Raw genomic sequence first — 16,533 nt, 5'->3', positions numbered from 1 at the left:
GAGTGGAGCCACCCACAGCATGGAGAGGTGGCGGGGTCAGCAGCACTGCTTTGAGCAAGCTGCACACAGCACCAATTCTTACAGCACAACCTTCCCCAAGGCCAGGGACTGCCACATCACATGGTAAAGAGAAAAAAACAAGGCTGTAGCCTTGAGATAAACTTACATCCTGCAGGTGAGTATGAATGGATGAGCATCCACAAACTTTGAAGGTCTTTAAGTGCTTACCATCAGAACTACAGACAGTACATAGTGCACCCTTAGGGAGCAACTGCCTTCTACTCCTGTAGCAACTACGAGGTTCACCACCTCGTAGTGGTGTGCTTAACCTGTATCAGTTTCACTTCTCAGTGATTAACAGAAAGAGAGAACAGCTCTGTTTTACCTGAGGCACAAAGCTTATGAGGTCAGCTCAGTGTTTGGAGCAAGCCAGAGCCCAGCAGGCTCCAAGTGTGGTCCAGAGGATCAATGAGACCAAACAACAAGATGCAATAAACATCAACAGCCCGTTTGAGCTGGCACATGCATCCTACAGCTTTCCAGCAACAGTGAAACCTAATGAATACTGTCATATCTTTGCTAGAAAGCTAGACACACACACAACAAAGAAACAGTAACTGACACCAGAAAACCTGATGATTTAAAGAAGAGAGAAATCATCAAAAAACCTTTCAAAATACAAGTTGCCAATTAATATCAGAAGTACAAAGAAAAATAAATAGGAAGCTCTAATAAAAGTTGGGGCTTAGTTTGGTTGGTTTTATTTGAATATGGTCTCCCTTTCCACAAATCTAACATACGTTGTACACCCTCAACATGTATCTTTTGGTCAGCATTTTTTCCATTAAAGTAAGAATAGACAGTACACATCAAAGGTAAAAGTAATGCATAATTAATCTAAGAAAGTAGGTGTAGGTGTCTTCTCTAGGCTCCAACTGCATGACAGGAAATACATTATTCATGAAGGAAGATGATGGTACAACATTAATCAAGTCAGCGTGACAAGACAAACAAAGACCACAAGATGTATTCAACAGATAGCAGTGTGCAAAAGTGATCAGCTAACTGAAAGGTTCACACAGAGTCTGTTTACAGAAAACAAACACAGAGGAGAAATACAGAAATAAGACTGAACTGTTTCAGTTTGCATCCTATTAAGTCTTGTTACATTTGGGGAACAATCTTTATATGATACAGCTAAAAGAAAGTTTCTGGGTGTCTAAAGAGCTGCTATTACAAAGTAAAATTAAAAAAGAAAAGAATTCAAATAATTATTTTAACAAACAGGAATTCACATAAGCAGGGCATGTATGAAGAACAATAATAAAATCTTTTTAAAACCAGGACTCTTTCCTTTCTCATCATGCACTTTTTGTCATATTATAAAAGCTACTTGGGGCTAAAGACTAAACACTTGCTCTTCTTCATATTCAAAACTGTTGCAAAAATACTCAGTAACGAAAAAAAAGTATAATTTGAAACAGTGTCAAAAAATAGGAACACAATGTAAGCGGATTTGTAAGCAAAGGGGGCAGTAAAACTCAGTTTCCTAGGAATATGTGTCAAAGTTGCAGAAGAGTTCAGATTTCAATCTGTCCTTCAACAGGCATCTTTCCATCTGCTGAGGCTACCTACTGCCAGAAAAGGTGTAGGTTTATCGGCCATAAGCTACCACCCTCTCACAAATGCAACTGGAATTGCTCAAAAGGTTTAGAAATTAAGAGCAACAATGAAAGTCAGACATTCACAGAGAGTTGCATGCAATCTCTATTTTCTCAGAAAACCAGGCTAGAAATATATATATATATACTGACTGCACGTAGCTTGGTGTTGAACTTGAAGTTGCTGTTACCAGACTGCACTGGAGACAAGAGCCTGACCACACAAGTCACAGTGCATTGCTCTCATTCTGTCGGAATGGATGTATTTCTTAATAGGGAATAAAGAGATGAAGGGAAAACCATAGTAATAGAAGGAAACCCAGACTTAAAAAACATTCATTTTCCTCCTAAGAGGACAAACTATCTGAAGCATCAGCCCCAGAAAAATACAGCTGCTTTACAGAATGCAGCAAGACCCCTCCTGTCACCCCAGGGAGGGGACATTTCAGCAAGGAACAGACTCTGCTCACCCATACCACCACAACCATCCTGTGTGGCCATTGCAGGGAGGCAGCCCTGACTGAAAACATTGTGTACGAAGACAGCAGGCAACCACTTCTGATGCTTCTGTCAGACCTGCCCCCATCAGAGAAATGAAAAGTAAGAGAGATATATTTATATACATACATTGCGTAAAACGTTCTATATAGCATATATTTCATATACATACACACAAAAAAGTATATATAGAAGGAAGTTAATAGCTGTGAGATTATAAAACACATAGATCCTCATCAATGATCAAACACGAAGCAAATCAACCGCTGAACAGCAGCAGAAATAATAAGCATAGGAAGAAGCTGATCACATGCCTGATTATCAAGGGCTAATAACAGATTTTTGCCTCAATATATTTTCCTAATTCATTTTCATATTCCTTGTATTTAGTTTTCCTAGCTAAATATAAGAGTTGTCTGCAAGGACTGGATATATAGAACAGTATACAATTGTTATGCTCTATATGATCTATTTAGTAGAGAGTAAAGTTGAGACAAAGGCTGGTCAGCTGAAACTGTCTCAAGAACCACAGTGGTAGCTTTCATAGCCTGTAGTTCATACTGGAGTTTTATGGTTACAGGAAATAACCCAAATACTCCAGAAATAGAACAGTCAGTAAAATTTCCAAGTGAAATTCAAGAATAAAGACTCCAAAACTATGGAATCTGCCTGCTCACAAGCAAAGCAGTGATCAGTGCAAATAAAGCTGAACATTTGTAAGTAATGAAAAAATTACACCTGAACCTGGTAAGTTAGAACTTTATTTTCCAGACAACCTGCAAGACCTGCCCACGTTATGAAGTATTTCAGATGATCCATTGGACATCATGAAGAAGAAAAAGTTTCTATTCAATAAGCTTTAGTGCATTTTTTTCAATCACAAGTCATTTCCATTCAATATAAACAGGATGAAGCTGTATTAAACTGTCATAGTGATACCTGGAGGATAACAGCAAGGTGTTTCAATGCAACATGCTACCACTGACTTGATAGTCTATGAAAGAAAAGGTGAGAATCTTGCTGTAATAAGGAAGTAACAGTCATGCCAAGACTAGAACAATCTGATAAGATAGTCTGTCTTCACAGTAAATAAAAAGTTACCAGACATACTGATTCACTTTCTCTGTTCCTCTTTTTCTCCAACCTTTTAGAAAAGACACTTAATGGTACTACCACTATAAGCAGCACTATCAACAACCAACCAACCTATTTGAAAATCCATTTTATACTATTTTTGCCAGCTCCAGAATTTGCTGACTGCATATGCAGAAACACTGTAAGCATTTCTGATCCCAGTTGATTAGGAAACACAAAAAACATAACACTTTGCAGCAAGCAGCCAGAAGAGCAAGTCTATTTTCAACAGCTTCTTCCTCCCAGCCATCAGAAGTGAAAAACAGACATTATCATTATGATCTTTTTGTCTGATCTCCTTCAAAATGAATTTTATGAGCTTGTTTCCACAAAGGAATACAGAAAAGGATTATGCCTTATAAAAAGAACAGCTGACCACAGCCTAAGTTAGACACAGCAGAATCACTACACCACTCAAAACGAGTGGTAGGTTAGTTTGTAATTGTTTTCCATTTCCTTTTTGTAACACAAGATGTAAAAAGGAGCACAATGAAAAGCAAGTCTTCTAATCAATCCACAGGCTACTAAATCAATTGCATAACTATTGATACTAACCCACAGGAAATATGGTGGTAAGTATAACAGGTTCCAGTTCCCCTGCTACATCAGGTCTCTGAGAGAGAGAGAAAAGGTCTGCACTCGCTGACCAGACTGCAGGATGATCAGAGCCATTATTTTTCCCTGAATCAGCACTGGGAGGGCAAATACGAGTTTTCTGCCAGCCTATGAGAGCATTCTTGTAAATACAGCAGATACACTGAAGCCATTCATACCCACTGTATGACACTGCAGCCAAAACTCATGTTTAAGACAGCAGCTTTGTCCCTTGGCTTAGCTGAAAGAAAAGTTGTCAGAAGTTATAAAAAAACCCCACATGAAATCTGACAAATACTTGGAATATAGTATTGGTTGAAAAAAAAAAAAAACAAACAAACCCACACTTAAAATCAAAGGACTTAAGCAACTATATAGTCTTTTTTTCCCTACAAATTATTGCCTGAAAATACTGAAACAGGTAAAAAAACCCCCAGATTGTAAGTGTTACTGCTAATAGTGTAAAAGTGTAACTTTCAAAACAGTACTTCAAGGGCAAAAATCTACAATAACAACAGACAACAAACACATGATTTGATCTAGCAGCTCCTAGAATATGAATCATAGTGATTTAGATATGAGGGGAAATCAACCCTCTGTTTTATATAAAGGATGGCTTATTCAAAGTAGCTATATCAAATTGAAACACCTAGTATTATTTCAATCACAAATAGTTTTCCCCCTCATAATACACAGATTGCACAAGAGGATAATGAGACATGATGGTCAGGGAAAGGGGGGGAGTAAAAAAATGAAACTTCATCCCAGGGGATGAAGATAGCCATGGGGAAAAGCCTGTCTTTTTCAAGACACCCCTAGACAAAAGGAACTGTTTTTCCCTCCTGCCACTACTCTTCTCACTTGATCTTGCTTCTCTTGGGTATTTAACAAGCTTCATGTTGGGACACCTTGATACCTCGTTGCCAGGAAAAAATGTTCTAAGTTTTCCCACACTGTAAAAGTCCCATTAAAGTATAAACTAACCATTTTCATTAAAATGCACAAATCCCCCCCTCACTGTACTACAACCCTACACACTCTTTTACCCCCCCACTCATCCCCTCAGTAGCCTCTGAAGCCTGTGAGAGAAGCACACACAAGCAGACAGGCCAGCCACCAGAAGTTTACACTACTGATGTAATCTCTCCAGTAGCACTCTGCCCAAGAACATGTAACTTCAGCTTAGCCACTCCTGGGCCAGCACTGATAAGCTGATGTGAAATGAAGCAATCCGTTTCCCAATGTAAACAGTTGTTCGGCTACACAGGGGACAATATAAACAAATGGATCTATTTATAAATCATCATTTATGCTTGTTATAGAACAGGAATATTATGTTCCAGGGCAGAAGTGACAGTATTTCCAAGAACACAGTAAAAATTCAAAGAGCTGGTATCTTCTTCCATCAGCCTGCCCTGCTGACACTCCCTGTTCCAGTACTACCCAAGCAATAAACACAAGATGCAGGACCTGATCTGTTTAGGAACAAGATATCCTTGATCCGGCGGGTGGGAAGACACCTCGTTATTGTACCTAGGGGCTCTTCCAACAGCTCAAAAAAAGGCTACGGTAACATCCCTTCACCTCCGGGAAGGAAAGCCCGAGCCTTACTCCCGCTTCTTCAACCCTGCAACCCAAACGATCCGGGTTCTCCCCAGGCTGCACACTCCGCTTGCACTAAGAGCACGGATGGGGGTGGCACTCCACAGACCCCTGCGCTCATTATTTTCCCCTCCCGACGAATGGCTACCGCACTCCAGGGCACTGGCTGGGCTCTTTCCAGACATTTTCGTTCGTTTATGGAAACCCCACGACAGAGCACACGCGGGGCTGAGCTGCCGCTGTCATTACGCCCCCGACGCGGCGCTCCGCCGGCGGCCGCGCTTCCCGCCGGCAGCCTGGCCCCGCCGTGCCCGCCCCGCAGCCGGCACCGCTCCGGGCACAGCGCCCTGCTGCCGGGGGCTACCGGCGGGCGGCAGCGGCAGGGACACGGCCGCCGCCGGCACCGCCGCCACAGCCCTTCACGTAGAGGGGTCGAGGGTGCCCGTGCGCTCCGGCGCCGCCTCCCGCTGCCCCAGCGCCCCGGGAGGCGCCCCCGCTCCCGCCGCCCCGGGCGCCTTACCGTGCCGCTGCAGCCCCTGCCGGCGCGGGGCGGCCCGCGGGCGGTGCGCGGCGCTGTCCCGCGCTATCCCGCGGAGCCGCGGCAGGACGACGCCGCCGCCCCAACCATGGTCTCCACCCCCCGCGGAGCCGGAGTGTGCGCGGCGGGCGCCGCTCCCGGTCTTTTCTCCGGCGGGGGAGGAGGAGGGTGGGGTGAGGGCGGGCGGGGGCGGGCGCGCCCGCGGCGGGCGGGCGCCATTAACGGCCGCGCTCGCGCCACCGCCCACTTTGAAGCGGCCGCGCCGCGCCAGGCACAGCGGCGCCCCCTGGCGGCGGCGGGAGGCGCCTCCCGGGCGCGGGGATCCCGGGATTTCCCGCTTGGCAGCGCCGCCGGCCCGGGCGTGCCGAGCCGAGCCGCCGCTTGCACCGAGAGGCTTTTCATCTGCTTGAAGCAATAGCACTTGGGGTTGTCTGAGCGTGATGGGCCGGGCCCAGCAGGTCCGTCAGCGGCAGAGAGAACAACGGGGCTGGCTGTGCCGAGGAGGCGGGGGGTTTGTCCTGCCTGCCGGGGAAGGAAGGAGAGGAAAACACGGGAACCATGACGGGCACGGCTGTTCTGCGGGAGCTGTCCGAGCCTCCCTGCTGTCGGTGTGGGTGCGGAGCAAGGCCCGGTGCTCCTGCGGCAGGCAGGAGGCACGGCAGGAGCCGCACGGGAGCTGTGTGGCGGAGTCATGGGGCACAGCCCAGCACGGCAGCCCCGGGCCCGGGGCACACCGCAGCTCACTGCGGCACGGCTGCTGGGCCCCTCACGGCGCCGCAGTGCGCGGGGCAATGGCAAAGCGGGGTAAAAGGGCAAGCATCCTCTCACACACAGCCAAATACTGTGAAAAGCTCAATTTGAGGTTCTCTAGTAGAAGAGTTTACACCGAGCCTGAAGATGGAGGGTGAGCTTGAGAAGCTGCTTGTCTTCAGTCTTCTAAATAGACTGGCTTTTCTCTCTTATTTACCATAACAGAAGATAATCTTATTTTTGTCCTCGGATATTTATGGATAGCTGTGCCTTTCGCACATCTGAACAGCACAAGGTATTTGAACTGTCTTCTCCCAGCACAGCCCAGTCCACTCAGCCTTGTAACAAGTGCCTTTCATCACGAGGAGAATCACCACCATTGTTCTCCATTTCGGCCTCCATGCTGCCCTTGGCACCGTGCAAGCAGCCCCCCCGCTAAATACAGACCAAATGCACCCAGAATTACAGATCTCTTGCGAATGCAGCCACACGTTCTGCTACTACGGCTTGTATTACAGAAAAAAAAAATAAAATTAGAGACAAACTTAAGAAAATAGAAACATTTATTGAAAGGTGCAACACACTCATGAAATACTTAGCACTAATTATTTGACACTATTAGTCCAAAATTGATAATTGGTAACATTCAAATATATCAGCATCCTTCATACTGAAAAATAGGGCATCCTAAAGTGCATCTTAAGTGACAATTTTACTTGTTACCCAAGGTATAGTCACAATTTTATCAGAAGTCATCCTTCCAAACACTCATTCTCTACATTTGTTTTACAAATAGAAACAATTGTATAATGTTAGTGGAATGCAGTGCCAGTTCTTTCCCAATTCAGCATCTTTAGCAAGTGCTTAGCTGCAATACTATGATATTATACACAAAGCTACAATTAAGCATATCTGTGCTTATAAGGCTTAAATTTAATCCTGACTTTTCAGGATCACAATGTAGCTGTAATCACTTAGCCTGCGAGTAACCATGTTGAATTCTATTTTATTCTAGTCCCATACTGAAAGGTAGCCCCTACTACATCATGAAAGGCCAAAGTCCACTTTTGGTCCAATATGAACTGTGTTTATAATTTTATTAACATAAACTACACTCATCAACTGTAGCAAATTTTTTTTTTTGTTTTACACAACAATAGATTTTGCAAATAAAAATGCTAATAGCTGTTCGTTAACTGAAATTACTCTCAAACTGTATTGTGAGATTCTTAATTTCCAATGTACACAATTCATATTTCCTTTGAAAAGGAGTATCACAGAAACCTTTTACTAATTATGCAGGTGAAATCCCCAACATTTTAAGCACATAGAACCTTCTAGCAAAAGTCATCTTAAATGTCTGTACATTCTTTACTGGATTTTGACATTTTCATCTCCTTCTTGTTTCTCCTGCAGTTTCCTCTGTAGGCACAGAGGAAGCAAAAGGATAGCCATTTACAGGATAAAATGCAAAGCAAAAAATGGCAGGATTTCTGGACCTGAACAGGAGTTTGTGTACCTCATATCTGTGTGCTGTGCTACAGCTGGCATTTTTTGCAGAAGCTGCAGGGTGGTAGATTTTTTGGTACATTGATGCACTAAATCTTTCCCCATCCTGGGACTGAGACAGCAACAAAGAAAAATGCTTCTTTTCTATTAGTGTGGTGTAGGTACTGAGGAAGAGACTAGATTTAATATTTGGGCAGGGGAAGTCAAACCCCAGTTACATAAATTTGCACTGCTCATAGAGCCAGGGAGATCTCCAGCCAAGGTCAGTGAAATAGCTGCCAAAAGACTGTGGGGTTACTGTGTGTGGGCCACATTTTAAATGTCACTTAGTGTTAATACAAGAAAAAAAAAAATACTGAAATGTCTGTGTCTAGGAAATGTTGTGACTGCAAAATGCAAAATAGAAAGAGACAAAAGAGCACCACTGAGTATAGTTACAGTTAGGATCGTAAAAATAGAAACTGAAGGAATTATAAATGGAAACGTTTTCACTGAGTATTCAGAGTACTTTCCTTTACACAGAAGTACCAGCTCCTACTTAAGCATTTTCCCCCTTCAACTTTGAAGGTGCACTAGGTGAATGCAAAACATTTGTTTCATGCAAAAATGAAAAAAACTTCTTTAAAAAAATCAACTATCATTTCCAAAAAAAAATTGAATAAGGTGTCATTTTCTCTATGTGGTATATTTAATGCATGCTGGCTTCCAGCTTCTGCAAATATTTAAATGTGTGAGACAGTCCAGGCATTGAGTTCAGGGACAGGATTAATGAGTAGTGCCATCTCACTTCTGCTCTGTGCAGTGCCTATCCCTGTACCCTTCAGGCAGAGGGAGGATGGGACTAGTTAAATTTGAAAACCTGCCATTATAAAGACATAACCATTGCCAGAAAACCAAGAGTGAGGGCAGTATATTAGATTATTTTTCATGTTTTGAGGATTTTTCTTTTAGTTTTTGTATTTTATATTGATGCTACCTGCTTTTAAAATCAAAGGTAGCTCTCACAAAACCAAATTAGTTTCATTTAAAATCTGCAGGTTTATAACCAGCAAGCTAATTAGTTGCTGAGATAAGCAGCCTTTAAAACAGGGTTGTTTGATTTATGAACTTTGTTGTGTGTAGTTCCATAGCTTAGCAAAATAAAAAGCTAGTATTCAACAGAAGATATATGTTAGGTTGTTCTACATGGTATTAATTAGTTTAAGAAAGAATATTCATCAGAACTATATGCCCACAGTTCAAAAATAGTTTAAAATAATAAATCAATATTTGCAGATGAAAGGAAAATTGAGATACTAATAAAATAAAAACAATGTTTCCCCGTAAATATTTGTTAGAACAAATATTTGAAGGACATTTCCAATGTGAAATATGATGTTGTTTATCATTAGATAAAATGTACCTCTAGGTTTTAGGATGAATGAATATAATATTTTTTCATGACTAAAAATATGTTTTCACAGAAAATTACATGCCTCAACATTTTTGCAAATATCGTGTTTATAGAGAGGAGAGGGAGAAGATTCTGTTACAATTAAGTCTTAAAGAATAAAAACTGCCAATTTTTTCTCCTTAATTTTCTTTTAAATACGTTATTACTTAATGATTCCCGGATTCTGACCCTCTATTACTGCCGAAAAAAGCAGAAGTTGCTTCCAGAGGCCTGCCAGCTGGCCCTCCAGCGATCTACCCAGGAACTGCAATCCATGTTGCCCTGAGAAACAGGCAGAATGTGTTCCCTGATAAGAATTTTCACTTCTCCGTCATTACAGCTATTTAGAATGAATTAGAGTTTGGGATGGTTTCTTGCTTCTTATCTGGCATGAACACTCATGGAGTATTTTATAGAAACAGTTTGCCTTTTAGTCCTTGGTGCAATGGACTACAAAGTTTATTCCAGAGATCTGTTCATGTAAAAGCTCTGAAAGTATTTGGTCATGCTCAAGAAAGTATAGACAATGTAATCTGCATTTTAAAAGCATGTAACATATTCACATGTACAGTTATACTGAACATCAGTCTGTGTAAAATACCAGGTGTAATTAAAAGCATTATATGCAAGTATACACTCACCTATAAGATACACCTATTTTCACAGAATGCACTGCCCTAACTCAGTGTCCTGAATCACCAGTCCAGTTTCATATCTGCTTTACTCCACACATACTTTCCTCCTCTTTTTAGGAACATCTTCTCATCAAATCCGCTGAATTTTATAGCTGCTTCTACACCAACATCCAGGATGGACTTGGAAGGTTCTTTCCGCCCATTTCTACAGTTTAGAAAACGCATCTGGAATGTAAGATAGGTAAGATGTTAAGATGTTAGAAAGTCAATTTGTAAAAGCTTCATTTTTCTACAGACTTAAGCAAGTTGCACTGCAATTCCACCAAAGCCTATGTAAGTGCATGAAGAGGTTCACTCTAGTCCTCAGAAGGCTCAGAAACTCATGGTTAGACATGTGACAAATCTTAGCAGGAACAAAGCAATATCATAATTCTTGAAGATTAAAGCTGTAACTTCAGTTACATGTAAGCTAAGTTGGCACTCTGAAACTTAACTTTCAAGGCAAGTTCTGCATTTTTATATTAAAGAAAAAAAGCAAAGATGTCCTGCAAAACTAGACATCTACACCTTAAGATTTGTGATGCAAGGATTATGTGTGCAGGCTGATGGCAGCGCCTCCTTAGGTCATGCTATATTGTAGTTCACAACATGTCTGATGGGCATAAATCACATCTGTTCCTTGTACTACATGGCAAAATTATTTTATAGAATGCAGAGTAAATTAACTGGTTATCAATGTTGTATACATACATACATTAGCATACAAATACCATGTATCAAAAAAAGACTTACATATTCATCCAGAATGAGGTATGAATCCCTCATCTGTAATAGATCAAAAGAAAATACTAAATTAATGTACAAATCAAAATTCCATTCCACTGAAAAAGGAGGGACAAAACAAGCAACTATTCATTCAAGGTCTGATACAAATCTTTGAAACAGTCACTGTATCACCACTGTTTCAGTGACTTTGGATGAAATTTATAGAAATAAATGACAGAATTACTAGAAAAACTTTATGTATGAATAAATTAGTAATTCCTGGAATATTACCTCTCCAGTGTCTAAGTGAAATGTGGGTGCCCAACTGGGCAAAGGTATTTTAAATAATATCCAAGTTTTCTATTAACTTCTACACCAGAAGAACTTAAAGTTTTGCATGCTGGAATGATTATGCCATTTTCCAAACAAATGACATGACCATTTTAACTGGAATGTTTAATTATAACCCCACCAACAAAGGTATTCTGCTGGCTCAAAGGCTAAAAAGCTCTCAGGTCTCCACAAAGAAATATGCCAACAGCTGAAATAAGACATGTTTGCTTAGCTAAGTGGGCATCTCCTAAGTCCTTCTTAAAATTCTCTGGGTAGCTGAGGCTTGCTGCTGTATAGAACAGGGAATCTGATCAATTTGGTGTTCATCTTTCACACAGGTTTACCAGAAATCAGAAACAGTTTTCTGGAACGAAACCTACCATGGGAAGCCTTTTTTGTAGGACTTCTATTATAAAAAAAAAAAAAAAAAAAAGAAAAAGTAGAAACAGTTCTGGGTTCTCATCTTAACCCTTTCTCTGATGAGTGCTCCCTCTCACCAAATACCTCAAATGCTAACTGCACAGCCCCACTTTTAGATCTTACATAGCAAAGACAACCCAGTCTGCTCGCTTAACCTCTACATACATTAAGAATTAAACTGTAAATGGAGTCCTTATCTGTGGAAAGGAAAAGGAACACAAGATGGGAGATTTAATGCATTCCTGAACTTGGTTCAACTTGCTATTTCTTCACTTAGTTCATAAACTTTCCTAACACTGAGTCTTCTAACTCTCCTCATCCCATCTTTAGGGTCTGTAGTCATTTAAAAATGGCCTGAGCTGCACCTTAGGCACCTAAGTCCTTTAGTGTGGTTACTGTAAGCTGGATGGCAGCTGATCAAGTTAACTGGTAGGCTTTGCAGGAGCACAAGGAGTCTTCTCCTGATTAAAGAGCCTGAGTGTGCAAACCAAAGGAGTTCAGACAGAAAATGTTAAAAATGCAACTTTATTGTGAGAGGGATTACCCAAAAGTATTATTAGTTGGGTACTGTTCCTCAGTACCCAATACAGTGCTGGTTGGGATGCTGTCTTAGTCACGTAGGTTGATGGCATTGGCATAATATGACATCACAGTCAATCTCTATTAGGAAACTAGACTTAGACTATAAAGGGTGTTTACAATAACTCTGAAATTTTCAGGATCTTGTGCCCAAGTCAGGAAGAGTATCCACAGGACTGGGAACAATGGGTTTTTCCTCTTCCTAATAACTTTGTTGTCAATGAAAAGCCTTAAGAAAAATTTAAAATCTTGGCTTCCACTATAACAAAAGCAGTTGCTGATAAAGTTGTACTGAACCTCTTCTAAGCCACTATTAACAGGGAAAGTATTAATTGCCATGAAAATTTTTTGTTCCTTTCAAATATTCTAGCATTATTTAAAAATAAATTTACAAAGGGACAATTTCATTTTTACCTTCTGATTAGATTCAGGTACCAAGCAGGAGACATCTTTGTGGCGATCCAGGAATCGATCAAAGTCTTCATCACTGATAACAAATTTTTCTGCTTCTCTTAGAGCATCCTCACCACTGTTCTCCCCTTCGATAATCAGGCACTGGAATACCTGGACAAAGAAAGCACCCAGGTAAGACTTTATGTTTTCACTTGCCTTGAGGGTAAGAGACTTCAGTCTCAGTAGCAATGTCTAATTTTTCTGTCAGTGGAGACAAAATGACACAATTTGTCATAACTGAATACTCCACAAAGGGCATGGTGCAGATTTACTTTTTGTAAATTAAGATTAGATAGCTCTAAATGTTATAAATTATTATTTTCCTTACTGTCTGAGATTTCATTTAGAATGGTTTTTGGGCCTTGTTTTTTTTCTGAGAAATTCTGTGTCTATAACAATATTCATGAGGCAAATAATGAGAAATTACTCCACATGTTCTCCCATATTTATGCCACATTATATCTACCCATTTTCAAACTTATTTCTAGTAAAAAAATAATAATATGTGTACACTCACCTCTGATACTCTGTAAGAGAAAATTAATATACACTTATGTGGATGCTATAGGACAGAGAGAGAGAAACGGCAAGCATTTCTCACAGTGGCTTGTGAGAAGTTTTAGGGAGCTGGAAAGATGTGACAACTTGTTGACTATAAACAATTTGCATGTGGTGGTTTTTCTACTTTATTTTTCTGTTCCTCTCAAGGACAGTGCATGAGAAAGATGTTTCTGTTAGCCAATAGAATAGAATCTATCGTACCACTCTATAAAAATCGTGACGTTCTTTTGAATAAAGCCTTCTTTGCCTTTTCTATGATCCTGCCTCTCGCCTGTTCCTGCCCCGACCCCAGCACACGAGTGACACACTTATATCTTGCTAACAAGATATTGACTTTAGTGTGCCATTGTTCAGTAATTTTTCCTAATTTTCTCTACGCCATAACATATTTTCACATGTTAAAGGCTTTCTGTGCTAATTTTAATATATTAAAACAACCTAGATCTACACACACCAAAACAGTAATTTTCTGTACATGACACAACCAAAAAAAGATTCTTGACATACTGGGCTCCATTTAAGTGCTGAATGAGATAGAACCTATCTCAGCACCATGCAGCATTGACAAGAAGGCTCCTAAGACCAGCCCAGGCTGGAGCTGGAGGTAAGACTCAGGTCAATAGAGGTTCAGACAACTCCAGGACTTCATTATTACTTTTGTTGAACAGGAAACATGTGGTATATACTACTTTCTTACCTTCCAGCGCACCGGGTTCAGTGCCTTGATCTGCTCATTCATATCTTCCTCAACATTAAATCTGTTGATGACTGAATTTATTTTAAAAGCAACTGCGTACTCTCGACACCACTGCCTCAGTTTATGGAGATTTTCCACATGGTTCTTCTTTCCTTGACGACGGCCAATTAAAATGTTGACATCCTCATTAAAACTATCACATGAAATTGCCAGAATATCTAAATATTCACCTGAAAAGAAGTTTTAAAAATTGATTAATATCCAGTCCCTCAGCTAAAAGCTGTCAGGACTCTAGTCACTTTCACTTCCTTGTCATCTGTCACAAAATGCCACGTAAATGCAGTTCTGTGGAGTCATTGCATCAACCACAAAAGCCACAGCAACAGCAGCATAGAAACACATAGTTTGTGTGTGTATGTGTCCCCAGCATTATGGAAACAGGTGGAACATACAGAAACATTTGGTATAATGGTGTAATAATTGTTTTGTTACATCATTATACCAAAAAGTTTTTGTGGTATAATGCCTACCTTTACAGGATATAATCAACACTGTTTCACTGGCATTTACATTTGATTTGCATTTACTAAAACTTAAGCACTAAGAAACCATCTCCGACTTGCCCCCAAGCCCATCCATGGGTGAGGCTGCCCCACGGAGGCTCCCCAGTCCTGCCAGTGCAGCTGTGCCCAGTGCTCCCTCCTTACCGTACTTCTCGAACCATTGCTTTCTGATCAGGCTGCCATTGCTGACAATGCTGACACTTGGGAGCTCCAACTCCTGCTTGCAAAACTGGACCAGTTTGCCTACAAATTCGCCTCTGTCCTGAAGAAATGGTTCTCCTCCCGAGAAATTGATTTTCTCCATTCCTAGAGAAGGACCAAAGAAAGATGCTATGAACAACCTCTGCTGCCCATCACCTGCTCCTGTTCAATGTTATCAATGCCCCACGGCAGCGGGACAAGGGACATCCCCGGGATAACTTTTTCCACGGCACTTGGTCCTGCGGAGTCCCCCTTCCCCGGTTCCCTCCGGACCCACCTCCCCTGGACTCACCTCCTTCCTTGAGCATCGCCAGCCCTCGCTTGGCCTCCTCCAGGGGCAGCACGAAGGAGGTCTTGGCCGTGTGGAAGCAGAAGCCGCACTTGTAGTTGCACTGCCGGGTGAAGTGGTAATTGACGCTGGTGGGCGTCGGGGCCGCGTCGTCCCCTTCCTGCTCCCGCTGCGGCCGGGGAGACGAGTCCCGCCAGCCGGGCAGGGACAGGGACAGGGGAGCCAGGCTCCAGCACAGCGCGCCCAGGCGCCCTCGCAGCGCCGCCAGCACCGCCCGCCCGACAGACAGCAGCCGGGCCAGCAGGACCAGCTGCATGGCTCGGCTCGGCTCGGCCCCGGCGAGATGCGCTGCTGTTTCGGACCCTCCTGGGCACGGTTCGACTGGACTTGATTCGGCTGGGGTCGGTTTGGCTGGTCTCGGTTCAGCTCAATCCGACCCGGCTCGGCTCGGACTCGGCGAGATGCGCTGCTGTTTCGGACCCTCCTGGGCACGGTTCGACTGGACTTGATTCGGCTGGGGTTGGTTTGGCTGGTCTTGGTTCACTTCAATCCGACCCGGCTCGGCTCAGCTCGGCTCGGCTCGGCTCGCAGGCTGCAGAGAGGTGTCCGGCGCTCCGCACTTAAATGTGCGGTGACCGCCTCCCCTCCCCGCCCGTCCCGCCCCGCCGTGCAGGACGGCGGGGAACAGCTCGGTTTCGTTTTCCCTTCTCCCAGAAGCGAAACTTGGCACCGAGACGCGATGTTTTCCTTCTCCCGCCTGCCCCACCCGTGACTGCAGAGTCCCCACGCTCCAGAGCCGCTTCTCGGCCCCGGCCACCGCAGATGCCGCCGACTGCCCGGGGCTGGGAGCAGGTTTGAGCACCTCTGGGTTTGAGCGGGTCTAGAACCTGGGACACGTCTTGGTGTGTGAGGTCTCAGTGACTTTGGCTCCTGTCGTTAAACTCGTGTAGCAGGGGGAAAACTGAGCTTGTATAACTGCACTGCACCTTTGTCAGGCATTCAAGAGCTCCTGTAAGTTTAAACAGTTTTGCATGGAAAAGCAACCCAAGTGAGGAAGCCTGATTACTTCAGATACATGAAAAGAAAGTAATTGCAGGTTCTTTGATTCTTGGTCTCAATGATGCTCCTCAAGCAAAGCTGCTGCACCAAGTTGAGCACATGGTCAGCCTTAACAGCAGGAACAGTTGGCAGCCTGAGGTGAGACATTGGTGGCTGCCCACTCGTGGTAACACCAGGAGAGACCAGGACAAAGCTGCCAGTTACCATATTCCTCAGTTCCTTGGTGGTACAACAGGTACTGCTGGAGAAGGAGCTCCTCC

At 42.9% G+C, this 16,533-nt stretch overlaps 2 protein-coding genes across 6 annotated transcripts in view; both read right to left on the bottom strand.

The window, feature by feature from the left end:
- The window catches only part of RNF144A (ring finger protein 144A), a 79,537-nt gene extending 73,286 nt beyond the window's left edge, over nucleotides 1-6,251 (bottom strand). For 2 of the 5 annotated variants that reach the window (XM_054629184.2, XM_054629185.2), the window contains exon 1: nucleotides 6,010-6,251. The gene's annotated coding sequence lies outside the window, so the exon portion shown is untranslated. Of the gene's footprint in view, nucleotides 1-2,131; nucleotides 2,238-3,848; nucleotides 3,984-6,009 lie in introns of those variants that run through there. The other 3 variants (XM_054629181.2, XM_077175052.1, XM_054629180.2) reach the window with 3 other exon arrangements.
- A 1,071-nt stretch (nucleotides 6,252-7,322) lies between these two features.
- On the bottom strand, nucleotides 7,323-15,873 carry RSAD2 (radical S-adenosyl methionine domain containing 2). Its single transcript, XM_054629179.2, has 6 exons — nucleotides 15,218-15,873; nucleotides 14,869-15,030; nucleotides 14,162-14,391; nucleotides 12,865-13,014; nucleotides 11,146-11,178; nucleotides 7,323-10,578 (listed from the first exon to the last, which is right to left on the bottom strand). The coding sequence occupies exons 1-6, from the start codon at nucleotides 15,528-15,530 to the stop codon at nucleotides 10,414-10,416; spliced, it is 1,053 nt and encodes a 350-aa protein (XP_054485154.2). The 5' UTR covers nucleotides 15,531-15,873; the 3' UTR covers nucleotides 7,323-10,413.
- Nucleotides 15,874-16,533: the final 660 nt, after the last annotated feature.

Source organism: Agelaius phoeniceus, chromosome 3, assembly GCF_051311805.1.
Source record: "Agelaius phoeniceus isolate bAgePho1 chromosome 3, bAgePho1.hap1, whole genome shotgun sequence".
Taxonomy (NCBI): Eukaryota; Metazoa; Chordata; class Aves; order Passeriformes; family Icteridae; genus Agelaius; species Agelaius phoeniceus.
The sequence above is the reverse complement of the archived record's forward strand: the minus strand, read 5'-3'. Positions and strand labels throughout refer to the sequence as shown.

Bases quoted from the DNA above. Each gene is read 5' to 3' on its own strand.
- RSAD2 (XM_054629179.2), bottom strand. From the start codon at position 15,530: ATGCAGCTGGTCCTGCTGGCCCGGCTGCTGTCTGTCGGGCGGGCGGTG. The intron at 15,031-15,217 runs GTGAGTCCAGGG...GTCCTTCTCTAG, and splicing joins GGCGATGCTCAAGGAAGGAG to GAATGGAGAAAATCAATTTC. The intron at 14,392-14,868 runs GTAAGGAGGGAG...ACTTCTTTTCAG, and splicing joins GCAATGGTTCGAGAAGTACG to GTGAATATTTAGATATTCTG.